Source organism: Hemitrygon akajei, chromosome 11, assembly GCF_048418815.1.
Source record: "Hemitrygon akajei chromosome 11, sHemAka1.3, whole genome shotgun sequence".
In the NCBI taxonomy this organism is placed as follows: Eukaryota; Metazoa; Chordata; class Chondrichthyes; order Myliobatiformes; family Dasyatidae; genus Hemitrygon; species Hemitrygon akajei.
This window is the reverse complement of record NC_133134.1, coordinates 71,815,032-71,828,096: the sequence shown is the minus strand read 5'-3', so window position 1 is coordinate 71,828,096 and position 13,065 is coordinate 71,815,032. Positions and strand designations below refer to the sequence as shown.

Genomic DNA, 13,065 nt, shown 5'->3' with positions numbered 1-13,065 from the left:
AAGGTAGATGGTCTTGTTGCATATTTATGATTTGGCGAGTATGACATGGGCATCACTGAGTCATGGTTGAAAGAAGAATATAGTTGAGAACCTAACTTCTAAGTACACCTTGTATCGAAAGGACAGGCAGGTAGGTAGAGGGGGTGGGGTGGTTCTTGGTAAAAACTGAGTTCAAGTCTTTAGAAAGAGGTGACGTAGAATCAGAAGATGTAGAATCCTTGTGGGTAGAGTTAAGGGTACAAAAACCCTAACGGGATTTGCATACAGGCCACCAAACAGTAGCCAGGATATGGGATGTAAATTTCTGGAAAATAAAAAAGTCCTGTAATAAGGGCAATGTTCTGAGAGACGTGGGGGATTTCAAAATCAGGTTGGTGCTGGATCCCAAGAGAGAGAATTTGTAGAATGCCTTCAGGATGGCTTTTTAGAACAGCTACTGATGGAGCCCACTAGTGCAAAGGCAATTCTGGATTGGGTGTTGTATAATGAACCAGATTTGACTAGGGAGCTTAAGATAAAGGAACCCTTAGGAGGTAGTGATCATGATATGATAGAATTCACCGTGCAGTTTCAGGGGGAGAAACTAAAGTCATATGTACAGTATTGCCGTGGAGTAAATGGAATTATAGATGCATGAGAGAGGAGCTGGCCAAAGATGGTTGGAAGGGGGCACTAGTGGGGATGATGGCAGAACAGCAATGGCTGGAGTTTCTGGGGACAATTCAGTTGGTGTAGGATAGGTGCATCCAAAGATGAAGTAGTATTCTAAAGGGAGGATGAGGTAACTATGACTGAAAAGAGAAGTCAAAGACAGCATAAAGGCAAGAGAGAGAGAGCTTATAATGGAGCAAAAATTAGAGTCAGAGGATTGGGAAGCTTTTAAAAACCAATCAAAAGGTAACAAAAAAAAAAGAGAAAAGATGAAATACAAAGGTAAGGTAGCCCATAATATCAAAGAGGATACCAAAAGTTTTTTTCAGATATATAAAGAGTAAAAGAGAGGCAAGAGTGGATATTGGAATGATGGAAAACAATGCTGGAGAGGTAGTACTGGGGAACAAGGAAATGGCGGGCAAACTGAATGAGTATCTCTCATCAGTCTTTACTGTGGAATACACTAGCAGTATGCCAGAAATTTGCGAGTGTCAGGGGGGCAGAACTGAGTGTAATTGCAATTACTAACTGAAAGATCTGAAGGTGGATAACTCACCTGGACCAGATGGCTACACCCCAGGATTCTGAAAGAGGTAGCTGAAGAGATTATAGAGGCATTAGTAATGATCTTTCAGAAATCACTAGATTCTGGAATGCTTCCAGAGGATTGGAAAATTTCACATGTCACTCCACTCTTTAAAGACGGGAGGGAGACAGAGGAAAGGTAGTTATTAGCCTCACCAGTGGTTGGGAAGATGTTGGAGTTCATTTACTAAGGATGAGGTTTCAAGGTACTTGGAGGTGCATGATAAAGTAGGCCGAAGTCAGCATGGTTTCTTTAAAGGGAAATCTTGCTTGACAAATCTGTGTGACTTATTTGAGGAAATAACAGGCAGGATAAACAAAGGAGAGTCAGTGGATGTTATCCACGCACTGTCACTAAATGCCGCTTTCTCTGGGAGGCAGACTGCAATACAGTGCGCAACAAGTCCTGCTCTACCACTATTCAGCCACTTGCTAGTAGGGTAGACCTGCTGAACTCGATGTTCTTGATAACCAGCAGTGTCTTGCAATTGTGGAAAAGATGTGAAGGATGAACAATCACACCTTTGATTGGACCTGGAAAGGCTGCTGCATCGGATCCCTCCTATATGCTCATTTATCATCACCTTTGATTCGGCCAACGACAGCTGGTGTCATCAGCAAAGTTAGACATGGCATTGGTCCTGTCCTAAGAATAAAGCAAATAGAGCATTTAAGAGAAGTTTGGATATGTTCAGGACAGATTGGGAGGAATCCTTTCCTCATGGCTGTGATCCTTTAGAATGTTCTGAATGCTTGGTCTTTGATTCTATTAGATTCATATTTTCAGATGGTGAGTACACGGTAATTCAGGCAGCTGAGTGGAGTTGAGTTACGAGATTGTGATCCTGTGACCTTGTGCCATACCTCTCACAGTTCTTTTGTTTCTGTAATGATTACTGTTACCCCCAAGTGTACATTCTTCAGATCTTACTTCTAATTTGCACCTTCTGGAAGTGGGCGTCCTGTTGTTCCAGTGTACAAGTGCATATTCCTAGATGAGCATTCCAATGGAAATGAGTAAACAGTCGATGTTTCAAGCCGAGACCCTTCATCAACTTCATAAGGCTCGAAATGTCGACTGTTTATTCATTGTCATAGATGCTGCCTGAGCGGCTGAGTTCCTCCAGCATCGTGTGTGTGTTGCTCTGGAATTCCAGCATCTGCAGAATCTCTTGTGTTTATGAATATTCCAATGACATTTCTGGACTCTAGCATTACTGGAAACCATCTTGTCCATTTTGCCTGGGTGTAATCATTCATTTACAGTCATTTTATGCTGCACTGACTGTAACATGAAATTAATAAATTGATTCTTAAGGTTGGCATAACCCGGGGGGGGGGGGGGTGGCTCCCAATGGCATGCATTTCAAATAGTGTTTGACAACCAAGTCCAACTCCTGACTTTCATGTGTGGCTTAGCTACTAAGTCCAATGGAACAGTGTCTACTGACAGGAGAAGGGGCAAAATCAGGTTACTGGCACCTTAAAACCAATTGCTTTGGGTAGATGAGGCTCGTCAGCTGTAGTTGGCAGTTCATTTAGGAGAAGGAAAACTCCGATTGCAATTCTCCGCCTTTTGCTCAGGAAAAGGAAAGAAGCCTTCCCTATGCTTCAGGAGTAAACTCTGAGGAAAACTCTAGAGCTGGAGTCCTTAAGGTTGTCCTACATTGAGTTCAATGCTGACTGGCAACTCCTGTAACACCTCTGGTGCCAAACTGTATTGGTCTCTGCCATTCCTTTGGATTTATCAGCTGTGTGGAGAGGCAGAGCCTGTTGCTTGAGCAGCAGCTTGCTCTCTCTCCATATTGAACTGGCCTGGTTTGTTTGTGTATGTCCTATACATCTGGGATGCAACATTCCTGGTTGACCCCAACCAACAGAGGGCCTCAATTGATCATCAACCTTAGTAGGTCATCATCCCAAACTCAGTTGTGGAAGTTGCAGCAAGAAAGGGTTAACAGCGTGCAGTCAACCCAGACAAGAAAGGTTGTTGAAGAGCATAGCTTCCCTTTGCACAGTGGGAGTCCGAGGTCATTTGCATACTGATACAAGGCTTCTTAAGTGACACTTTCTATGGGTTAGTAATTTTACTAATTCTGAAGTATTATTGGCCTTTAACATGGGGATCCTGTTGGCTATTAATGACTATTATTGTGATTGATGACCTACAATTAAGTAATTTGAACAGCTACAATGGTTACCAGGTTGTCAAAAATGATAACCATTGAGTTAACTTCTGTATAAAAGTGGCATTTCTTTGTCCAAGCTTCAGAAGTTTGGTAACAGGCCGGGTTGTTTTCCTTGTGCACAAGTAAATAAAGTGTGATGGAGAAATGAGTGTGAGATTTTCGAATAACACACAAAATACTGGAGGAACTCAGCAGGTCAGGCCTCGTCTATGGAGGGGAATAAGGAGTCAATGTTTTGGGCCGAGTCTCTTCATCAGGATTGAAAGAGAAGGGGGGATAAACGGGAATAAGAAGGTGGGAAGGGGAAGGAGTACAAGTTAGAAGGTGATAGGTAAAGACAAGTGAGGGAGAAAGTGGGTGGGGGTGGGGTGACTTAAAATGGGATAGGTGGAAGAGGTAAAGGACTGAAGGAGGAATCTGATAGGAGAGGAAAGTGGGCCATGGGTGGATAGGAAGGAGGAATAGCACTGGAGTGGGGAGAAGGGGTAAGAGAGGTCCACAGTCAGTGACGTTCTTGCCTTAGTACATGGATATCCGTACTTCATGTGGTTTACTCTCAATTACAAATGAGGGATGGATCTGAATTTTAAAAAAGACCCCTATTGTTTGAAATCTGTTGGTACGATACAGCAGTTCAAGACCATGAGGGGTTATCTATTTCAGTTTATTATTTAAATGTCTTTATAATTGCTTCCAAATGTGTGCTGGTTAGCAGACTGGCCAGCACACATGATCCAAGTGTTTCCAGAATGTTCTTGTGGGCTAGGATGTCTATTGACAGCCCAGCCTTGGTAGTGCTTAGCAGGAGTGAGCTTCTCTCATGATTGTGGTTGCCGTGAGTTGGCCAACTTAGAGCCTGAAGCCAAGTGGGCTGTTGTCAGAGATCAGGTGCTCTAACACTGTTGTGGCTGAGAGTAGAGCCATCAAGTTTCACTTCAGTCCTTGCCCGAAGCCCTGAAACCACAAGCAGCAGCTGTTTGGGTCTATTGCCACAGTCTTGGTCATTCTGCTTTAGGAACAGTATAGAACATACAGTGGTGCTAGAAAGTTTGTGAACCCTTCAGAATTTTCACTATTTCTGCATAAATATGACCTAAAATGTGATCAGATCTTTATATAAGTCCTAAAGCTAGATGAAGAGAACCCAAATAAACAAACTTGTTCATTTAATAATAGAGAAAAATGATCCAGTATGTGAACCTTTGCTCTCAGTAACTGATGTGACCCCTTTGTACAGCAATAACTTAACCAAACATTTCTGGTAACTGTTGATCAGTCCTGCACATCGGCTTGGAGGAATTTTAGGCCACTCCTCCTTACAAAACTGCTTCAACTCAGGGATGTTGGTGGGCTTCCTTGTATGAACTACTTGCTTCAGGTCCTTCCACAACATTTCTATAGGATTGCGGTCAGGACTTTGATTTGGCCATTCCAAAACACGAGTTTTCTTCTGCTTTAACGTTCCTTTGATAGACTGACTTGTGTGTTTAGGGTCGTCGTCTTGCTGCATGACCCACTTTCTCTTGAGCTTCAGTTCACGGAGTGATACCCTGACATTTTCCTTTAGTATTTGCTGGTACAGTTCAGAACTTATAGATCCATTAATGATGGCAAGCTGTCCTGGAAGTGAGGCAGCAGAGCAAGCCCAAGCATGACACTGCCACCACCACGTTTCACAGCTGGAATGAGGTTCTTGTGCTGGAATGCAGTGTTTGCTTTTCACCAAACATAACATTTCTCATTTACGCCAAAAAAAAAGTTTTATTTGAGGCTCATCCATCCACGGAACATTCTTCCAATAGCCTTCTCTTATCCGAATGGTGTTTAGATAGGCAGCAGCGTTCTCCTTGCAGTCCTGCCATGCACACCGTTGTTGACATTAGCCAATGAAAACACCCTGTAGCTCCTTAGATGTTACCTTGGGGTTTCTTTGTGACCTCCTGGAATATTACTTGTCTTGCTCTGGGAGTGATATTGCTGGTCGACCATACCTGGGGAGAGTAATAATGGTGTTGAATTTCCTCTATTTGTACACCATCTCCCTGACTGTAGATTAGTGGAGCCCAAACTCTTTAGAAATGGTTTTGTTTCCTTTTCCAGCCTGGTGAGCATCAACAACTTTTTCCCCTGAGATCCTCAGAAATCTCCTTTGATTAAGACATGGCACACTTCCCACAAAAAACTCCGTGGTGAAGATCAGACTTTGATAGTGAAGACTCAGGTAGATTTTCTATTAAGTAGGGCAGGGCCTCCCACACTCACACCTGATTGATTGAAACACCTGACTCTAATTTCCCCTTGAAATGAACATAATCCTAGAGGTTCACATACTTTTTCCAACAAATACATGTAACATTGGACCATTTTTCTCAAAAATAAATACAGAAATAGAGAAAATTTCAAAGGCTTCACAAACTTCCTAGCACCACTATAGAACAGTACAGGTTGCTTGGCTCATGATCTTGTGCTGACCAGTCTGGCTGAGCGCTGTGTTGTTCTGTGTTTGTTGCTCCCCCAACCCCGGAGGTGTATATCGCCTCAACACGCCTGATAACTCGAATCAGATCACCAGGAGACAGACAAGAGAGCAGGACTCCTGTCACGTCCTATCCCGGACGCTCAGGATCCACTGACTCTAGGCCTCAACAATCTACTTTGTTATTGTTGTGCACTTTATCATTTATCTGCTCTGCACTTTCTGTCAAATGTATTTATTAATCCCAATGCTTGGCAGAACAGCACAGAACAATGAGAGCAAAACAAAACAAGGCAACAAACACAAAGCAAGCCCTTTTCCCATCCTTTCCATCCATCCACTCACAGAGTAGTGTAGCAGTTACACCACCACAATAGCTCAGGCCATTCCAGAGTTCGGAGTTCAATTCCAGCCACATTCTGTAAGGAGTCTCTGTGGAATGCATGGCTTTTCCCCGGGTGCTCCAGTTTCCTTCTGGAATTCTGGGTGGGTTAATTGATCATTGTAAATTGTTTCGTGATTATACTACTAGGAGCAGATTTAGGGTATTTGGCCCATCAAGTCTTTTCCACCATAGCTGATCCTTTTTTCCCTTCTCAGCCCCACTGCCCAGTCTTCTCTCCGTAACCTTTGATGCCAGGTCCCCACAAGAACCCATCAATCTCTGCCTTAAATTATGGGAGCTGGAAAGGGCATGTAGTAAGGGTTATGTCACAATTGTAATGGAGACTTCAATATGCAAGGGGATTGGGAAATCAGGTTGGTGTCAAAACACAAGACTGGGAACCTGTTGAGATGGCTTTTTAGAGCAGCTTGTCCTCGGGTCAACTAGGGGAAAGGCGACTTTAGATTAGGTGTTACATAATAACCCCAATTTTATTAGTCAACTGAACATAAAGGAATCCCTAGGAGGTAGTGATCATAATATGATTGAATTCATACTGCAGTTTGAGAGTGAAAAGCATAAGTCACGTGTATCAGTAATGCAATGGAATAAAGGGAATTACAGAGGCATGAGAGAGAGGAGCTTGCCCAAGTGGACTGGAGGAGGATGCTGGTAGGGATGAGGCAGAGCAGAGGTGGCTGAAGTTTCTAGGAATAGTTCACAATGCGCATAATAGGTATATCCCACAGAAGTTGTTCTCAAATGGCAAGGCTAGACAACTGGCTGACAAGAGAAGTTAAGGACTGCATAAAAGCCAAGGAAAGAGCATATAAGATAGCATAAGTGAGTGGGAAGTTGGCTGATTGGCAAGCTTTTAAAATCTGACCAAGGGTAACTAAAAAAGTTATAAGAAGGGAAAACATGGAATATGAGGGCAAACCAGCTGATAATATAAAGCAGAATACTATAAGTTGTATAAAGAGTAAAGGGAGGTGAGAGTTGATATTCGACCACTAGAAAATGATGCTGGTGAGGTAGTAATGGGAGAACAAAGAAATGGCAGAGAACATAATAAGTACTGTGTTTCAGTCTTCATTGTGGAAAACACTAGCAGTGTGCCAGAGGTCCGTGAGTGTCAGGGAGCAGGAGTGAGTGCCATTGCTATTACAAAGGAAAAAGTGCTTTTAGGCAAGCTGAAAGACTTTAATGTAGATAAAACACCTGGACCAGATAGACTACATCCCAGAGTCCTGAGAGAGGTTGCTGAAGAGATAATGGATGCATTGGTCAAGATCTTTGAAGGATCACTTGATTCTGTAATGGTCTCGGAGGACTGGAACTTTGCAAATATCACTCCACTCTTTAAGAAGGTAGGAAGACAAAAAAAGAGGAAATTATAGGCCAGTTAGCCTAACCTCAGTGGTTGGGAAAGTGTTGGAGTCTATTATTAAGGATGAGGTTTCAGGGTACTTGGAGACTAATGATAAAATAAATATGTAAAGGGAAATCTTGCCTGATATTTCTGTTAGTTATTTGAGTCATTTACTTAGATTTTCAGAGGGCATTTGATAAGGTGCCACACATGAGGCTGCTTAACAAGATAAAATCCTATGGTATTACAAGAAAGATACTGGCATGGATAGAGGAATGGCTGACAGGCAGGAGGCAGCAAGTGGGAATAAAGGGGGCCTGGTTTGCTGCCAGTGACTAGTGCTGTTCCTCAGGGTCAGTTATTTCTCACATTGTTTGTCAATGATTTAGATAGTGGAATTGATGGCTTGGTGGCAAAGTTTGCGAATGATACAAAGGTAGATGGAGGAGTAGGTAGAGCTGAGGAAGCAATGTGATTACATCAGGACTTAGACAAATTAGAAGAATGGGTAAAAAATTGGCAGAAGGAATACAGCGATGAGAAACGTATGATAATGCATTTTGGTAAAAGGAACAATACTGTGGACTATTATCTAAATTGGGAGAAGTTCAAACATCAGAGGGGCAGAGGGACTTAGGAGTCCTCATGCAAGACTCCCAGGTTAATTTACAGGTTGGGTCTGTGGTAAAGAAGGCAAATGCAATTTATTTCATTTGGAATAATTGGCATTTATTTCAAGAGGAGTAGAATATAAAAACAACAATATAATGCTAAAGCTTTATAAGACCCTAGTCAGGCTGCAGTTGGAGTATTGTCAACAGTTTTGGGATGTATTGTCATTGGAGAGAGTCCAGAGGAGGTTCATGAGGATGATTCGGGGAATGAAGAGGTTAACATATGAGGAGCGTTGGCAGCTTTGGTCCTGTGCTCACTGGAATTTAGAAGAATGCGGGTTATCTCATTGAAACCTACTGAAAGTTGAAAGCACTGGATAAGGTGGATGTGGAGAGGATGTTCCCTCTGGTGGGGGTATCCACAACTAGATGGCACAGCCTCAAAATTAAGGGGTGACCTTTTAGAACAGAAGTAAAGAGGAATTTTTTTAGTCAAGGAGTGTTGAATCTGTGGAATGGTCTGCCACAGACTGCAGTGGTGGCCAAGTCCATGGGTATATTTAAAACAGGTGTGAATAGATTCCTGATTGATTGGAGCATATGGTGAGAGGGCAGATGTATGGGGTTGAATGGGATCCGGGATCAGCTGTGATGAAATGGCAGTGCAGGCTTGGTGGGCTGAATGGCCTAATTCTGCTCCTATGTCTTATGGTCTTAAATACACTCAATGACCTGGCTTCCACAGCTGCCTGTGGTAACAAATTCCACAGATTCACCACCTGACTAACGAAATTTCTTGGCATCTCTGTTTTAAATGGATGCCCCTCTATCCTGAGGCTGTGCCCTCTTGTCCTAGTCTCCCCCACCATGGGAAAGATCCTTTCCACATCTACTCTGTCCAGGCCTTTCAACATTCGAAAGGTTTCAGTGAGATTTCTTCCCCCACCCCCCCATCCTAAATTCCAGTGGATACAGATCCAGAGCCATCAAACATTCCTTGTATGATAACCCTTTCATTCCTGGAATCATCATCCTTGTAAACCTCTTAAATGAGAAGCCCAAAAGTATTGTTCACAATACTCAAGGTGATGCCTCCCCAGTGTTTTATAAAGCCTGAACATCACATCCCTGCTCTTGTATTCGAGACTTCTTGAAATGAATGCTAACAGCCTCCCTCACCTCCAACTCAACCTGCAAGTTAACCTTTTGGATGTTCTGCACAAGGAATCCCAAGCCCCTTTGCAGCTCAGATTTTTGGATTTTCTCCCCATTTAGAAAATGGTCTGCACATTTATTTCTACCACCAATATTGTATTTCATCTGCCACTTTCTTGCCCATTCCACTAATCTATCTAAATCCTTAGGATAGGGTTAGGGTTAATTGGGGTTGTGGGGTCGCTGGGCATTGTGGCTCGAAGGGATAGAAGGGCCAGTTCCGTGCTGGACCACTAAGTAAAATAAAACACACGGGCCTACTCTGGGCCTCCAGTCCTTACGTAAAATAAATCATGCAAGAAGAGAGCAAAAATAGTGAGGTAGTGTTTGTGGGTACATTGTCCGTTCAGAAATATGATGATGGAGGGGAAGAAGATGTTCCTGAAATGTCGAGTGTGTGTCTTCAGGCTTCTGTATTTGCTCCCTGATAGTAGCAATGAGAAGTGGGCATGTATTGTGTGTTGAGGGTTCTTCGTGATCACAATAATAAACCAATACATTGTGGTAAATGAGTTAATGATTGTAACATGTACTGAGGCACAGTGAATGCTGATGGTGCTAAACAAATGTAAATTGTTGTTCATAGAACTGGCTTCTCTCAGTTTAAGAATGACCATTTAACCCTGAAATTTAGAGAGTAGTTTGAGTAACCGGCACCTGTTTAGAATTAACTTGATTTTAACCACCAGCCCTGGAAAGTGTTACCAGGCAGAGGGATTAATAAATGGATTATAGCAATGATAAACAGGAGCAGGTCACTGATTTAAAGCTTTCGCTGTGACTAACAGATTACCCCAGTATCAAGACTCTGTTTAATTGGTATTCCTACCGTCTAGGCTCAGATCTTGTCTCTGTGGAGTAACATTGTGGTAGTTTGGGAAGAGCATATTGGGAAAGGGTGCTGTGCAGGTGTGTTCAGAGAGGGTCCAGGGAATATTTACAAAAATAATCCTGGAACGAAATGGTTAACATATGAGGAGTGTTTGAATGGCTCTGGGCCTGTACTTATTTGAGCTTAGAAGAATGAGGAGGGATCTCACTGAAATCTATCGAATGTTGAAAGACCTAGATAGAATGGACATGAAGTGTATCGTTGAGGAGAGTGGGTGAGTCTAGGAGCTGAGGGCACAGTCTCAGAATAGAAGAAAGTAATTGGGTGCATTTAAGGCAGAGATAGAATTTTTTCTTGATTAGCCAGGGCATCAAAGGGTATGGGGATGATTGGAAGACTTGGATGAGCCCATGATTGAATAGCGGAGCAGACACGATGGGCCAAATGGCCTACTTCTGCTCCTAGATCTTATGGTCTTATTTAGAAGAGGAATCAAGTTCAAGTTTGTCATTCAACTGTACACATGTATATTGCCAAATGTGGGGACATTCCTCCAGACCAAGATACACAACACAGTACATATAACTCACACAACAAGTAAATTAACAAATAATAAGATGCATTTATGACAGAAGTTAAAAAGTAAATAGTATAACGCTAACTGCACTTCATGTGTGATGAGATCTCAGTGACAGCAGGGAGTTCTGTAGTCTCACAGCCTGGGGGAAGAAGCTGTATCCCATTCTAACAGTTCTTGTCTTAATACTATGGTACCTCCTACCTGATGGTAATGGGGTCATAGAGATAGTTGGATCGATGGGAGGGATCATTGACAATGTTAAGGGCCCTGTGAATGCAAGCGCTCCTGGTAAATATCTCCTGGTGAAAGAGAGACCCTGATGATCCTCTCAGAAGTCCTCGCAATCCTTTGGGACTTAAAGTCAGGTGCCTTGCAATTCCCATACTAGGTGCTGATGATGCAGTTGGTCAGAACAGAAGCTCCTGTAAAAATTGGTTAGACTTGTGGGGTGGGGGCAGGGATGTGTGCTCGACTCAATCTGCACAGGAAGTGGAGACACAGCTGTGCTTTCTTGACCAGAGGTGTTGAGGGACCAGGTGAGATCATCCATTACGTGCGGTGAGGATTGCTCAGCCTGCACCTTCCTGAATTCTTCAGTTAACTCTTTGGTCTTGTCCAGATCGGGACTCAAGGTGGTGTGCTTACACCATTCTACCAACTGCTTTACGTCCGCTCCGTACACCACCTAGTCGTAGTGTTGTTGATGAGGCCAGCCACTGTGGTGTCATCAGCAGACTTCATGATTCAGCTTGAACAGCAGTGGCTGAGCACATAGCCCTGGAGAGTGCGGTGCTCAACATGGTGGAACTGGAGATGGTTCTGCCAACACTGACTGACTGTGGCCTTTCCATCAAGAGGTCCAAGATCCAGTTACAGAGATGAGGAGGAGCAACTTCAGCCAGAGGGTGGTGTATCTGTGGAGGCTAAGTCAATGGGTATATTTTTAAAGCCCAGATTACGGTAATAGGTTCTTGACTAGGACATCAAAAGTTATGGAAATCAGGGTTGAGAGAGAAAATGAATGAGCCATGATGTAGCAGATTTGTTGGGCTGCATGGTCTGATTCTGCTCCTACGCCATATGGGTGCATGTAATTCAAGCTCTTGTAAGCTGGGGATAACCCCATACTTTCGTGGTGTTCTAAAACAGAGATGAGTTGAAGGTGTGTGAGAGCAGTGTGCTGAATCCATTGTACCTTGACCTTGACCTGCCCCCCTGTTGTCTCCTGCAGCAACCTGCCAGGCTGGCACCCGAGAGGGAGTTTATCAAGTCACTCATGGGTATTGGCAAACGGCTGGTCACCCTGCACACCAAGGAACAGAAGACGCAGAGGCTCATCTCGGAGCTGTCACTGCTGAATCACAAGCTTCCGGCCCGGGTCTGGCTCCCGACATCTGGCTTTGATCACCACGTGGTGCGAGTTCCTCATAACCAGGCCGTCGTTCTCAACTCCAAGGACAAGGTTAGTAATAGTCATCCCTCATCAGTTTCACTCTCACTTACTACATACATACAACAAAGGAGCAGAATTAGGCCATTCAGCCCATTGACTCTGCTCCACCATTCCATCATGGCTGATTCATTATCCCTCTCAACCCCATTCTCCTGCCTTCTTCCTGTAACCTTTGACCCCCTGACTAATCAAGAACCTATCAACCTCCACTTTAAATATACCCAATGACTTGGCCTCTGCAGCCATTGGTGGCATGAAATTCCACAGATTCACCATCTTGCTAAAGAAATTCCTCCTCATCTGTTGTAAAGAGATGTCCTTCTATTCTGAGGCTGTCCCCCTATCCTCTCTATGTCTACTCTGTCTAGGCCTTTTGTTCATACCGGCTGTGTGGTGAGAAATGCACAACAGCACCTCTTTCACCTCAGATGGTTGAAGAAGTTTGGTATGAGTCCCCAAATCCTAAGGACTTTCTACAGGGGCACAATCAAGAGCATCCTGACTGTATCATTGCCTGGTATGGGAGCTGTGCCTCCCTCAATCGCAGGACTCTGCAGAGCATTGTACGGACAACCCTGTGCATCTGTGGATGTGAACTTCCCACTATTCAGGACATTTACAGCGACAGGCGTGTAAAAAGGGCCTGAAGGATCATTGGGGACCTGAGTCACCCCAACCACAAACTGTTCCAGCTGCTACCATCTGGGAAA

At 43.6% G+C, this 13,065-nt stretch overlaps 1 protein-coding gene across 1 annotated transcript in view; it reads left to right on the top strand.

Moving 5' to 3' along the window:
• LOC140736343 (phosphatidylinositol 4-kinase beta-like) overlaps positions 1-12,583 on the top strand; it is an 87,451-nt gene extending 74,868 nt beyond the window's left edge. The window contains exon 4 of the mRNA XM_073062338.1: positions 12,134-12,583. Coding sequence (XP_072918439.1) covers positions 12,134-12,583 — 450 coding nt within the window. The remainder of the gene's footprint in view (positions 1-12,133) is intronic.
• Positions 12,584-13,065: the final 482 nt, after the last annotated feature.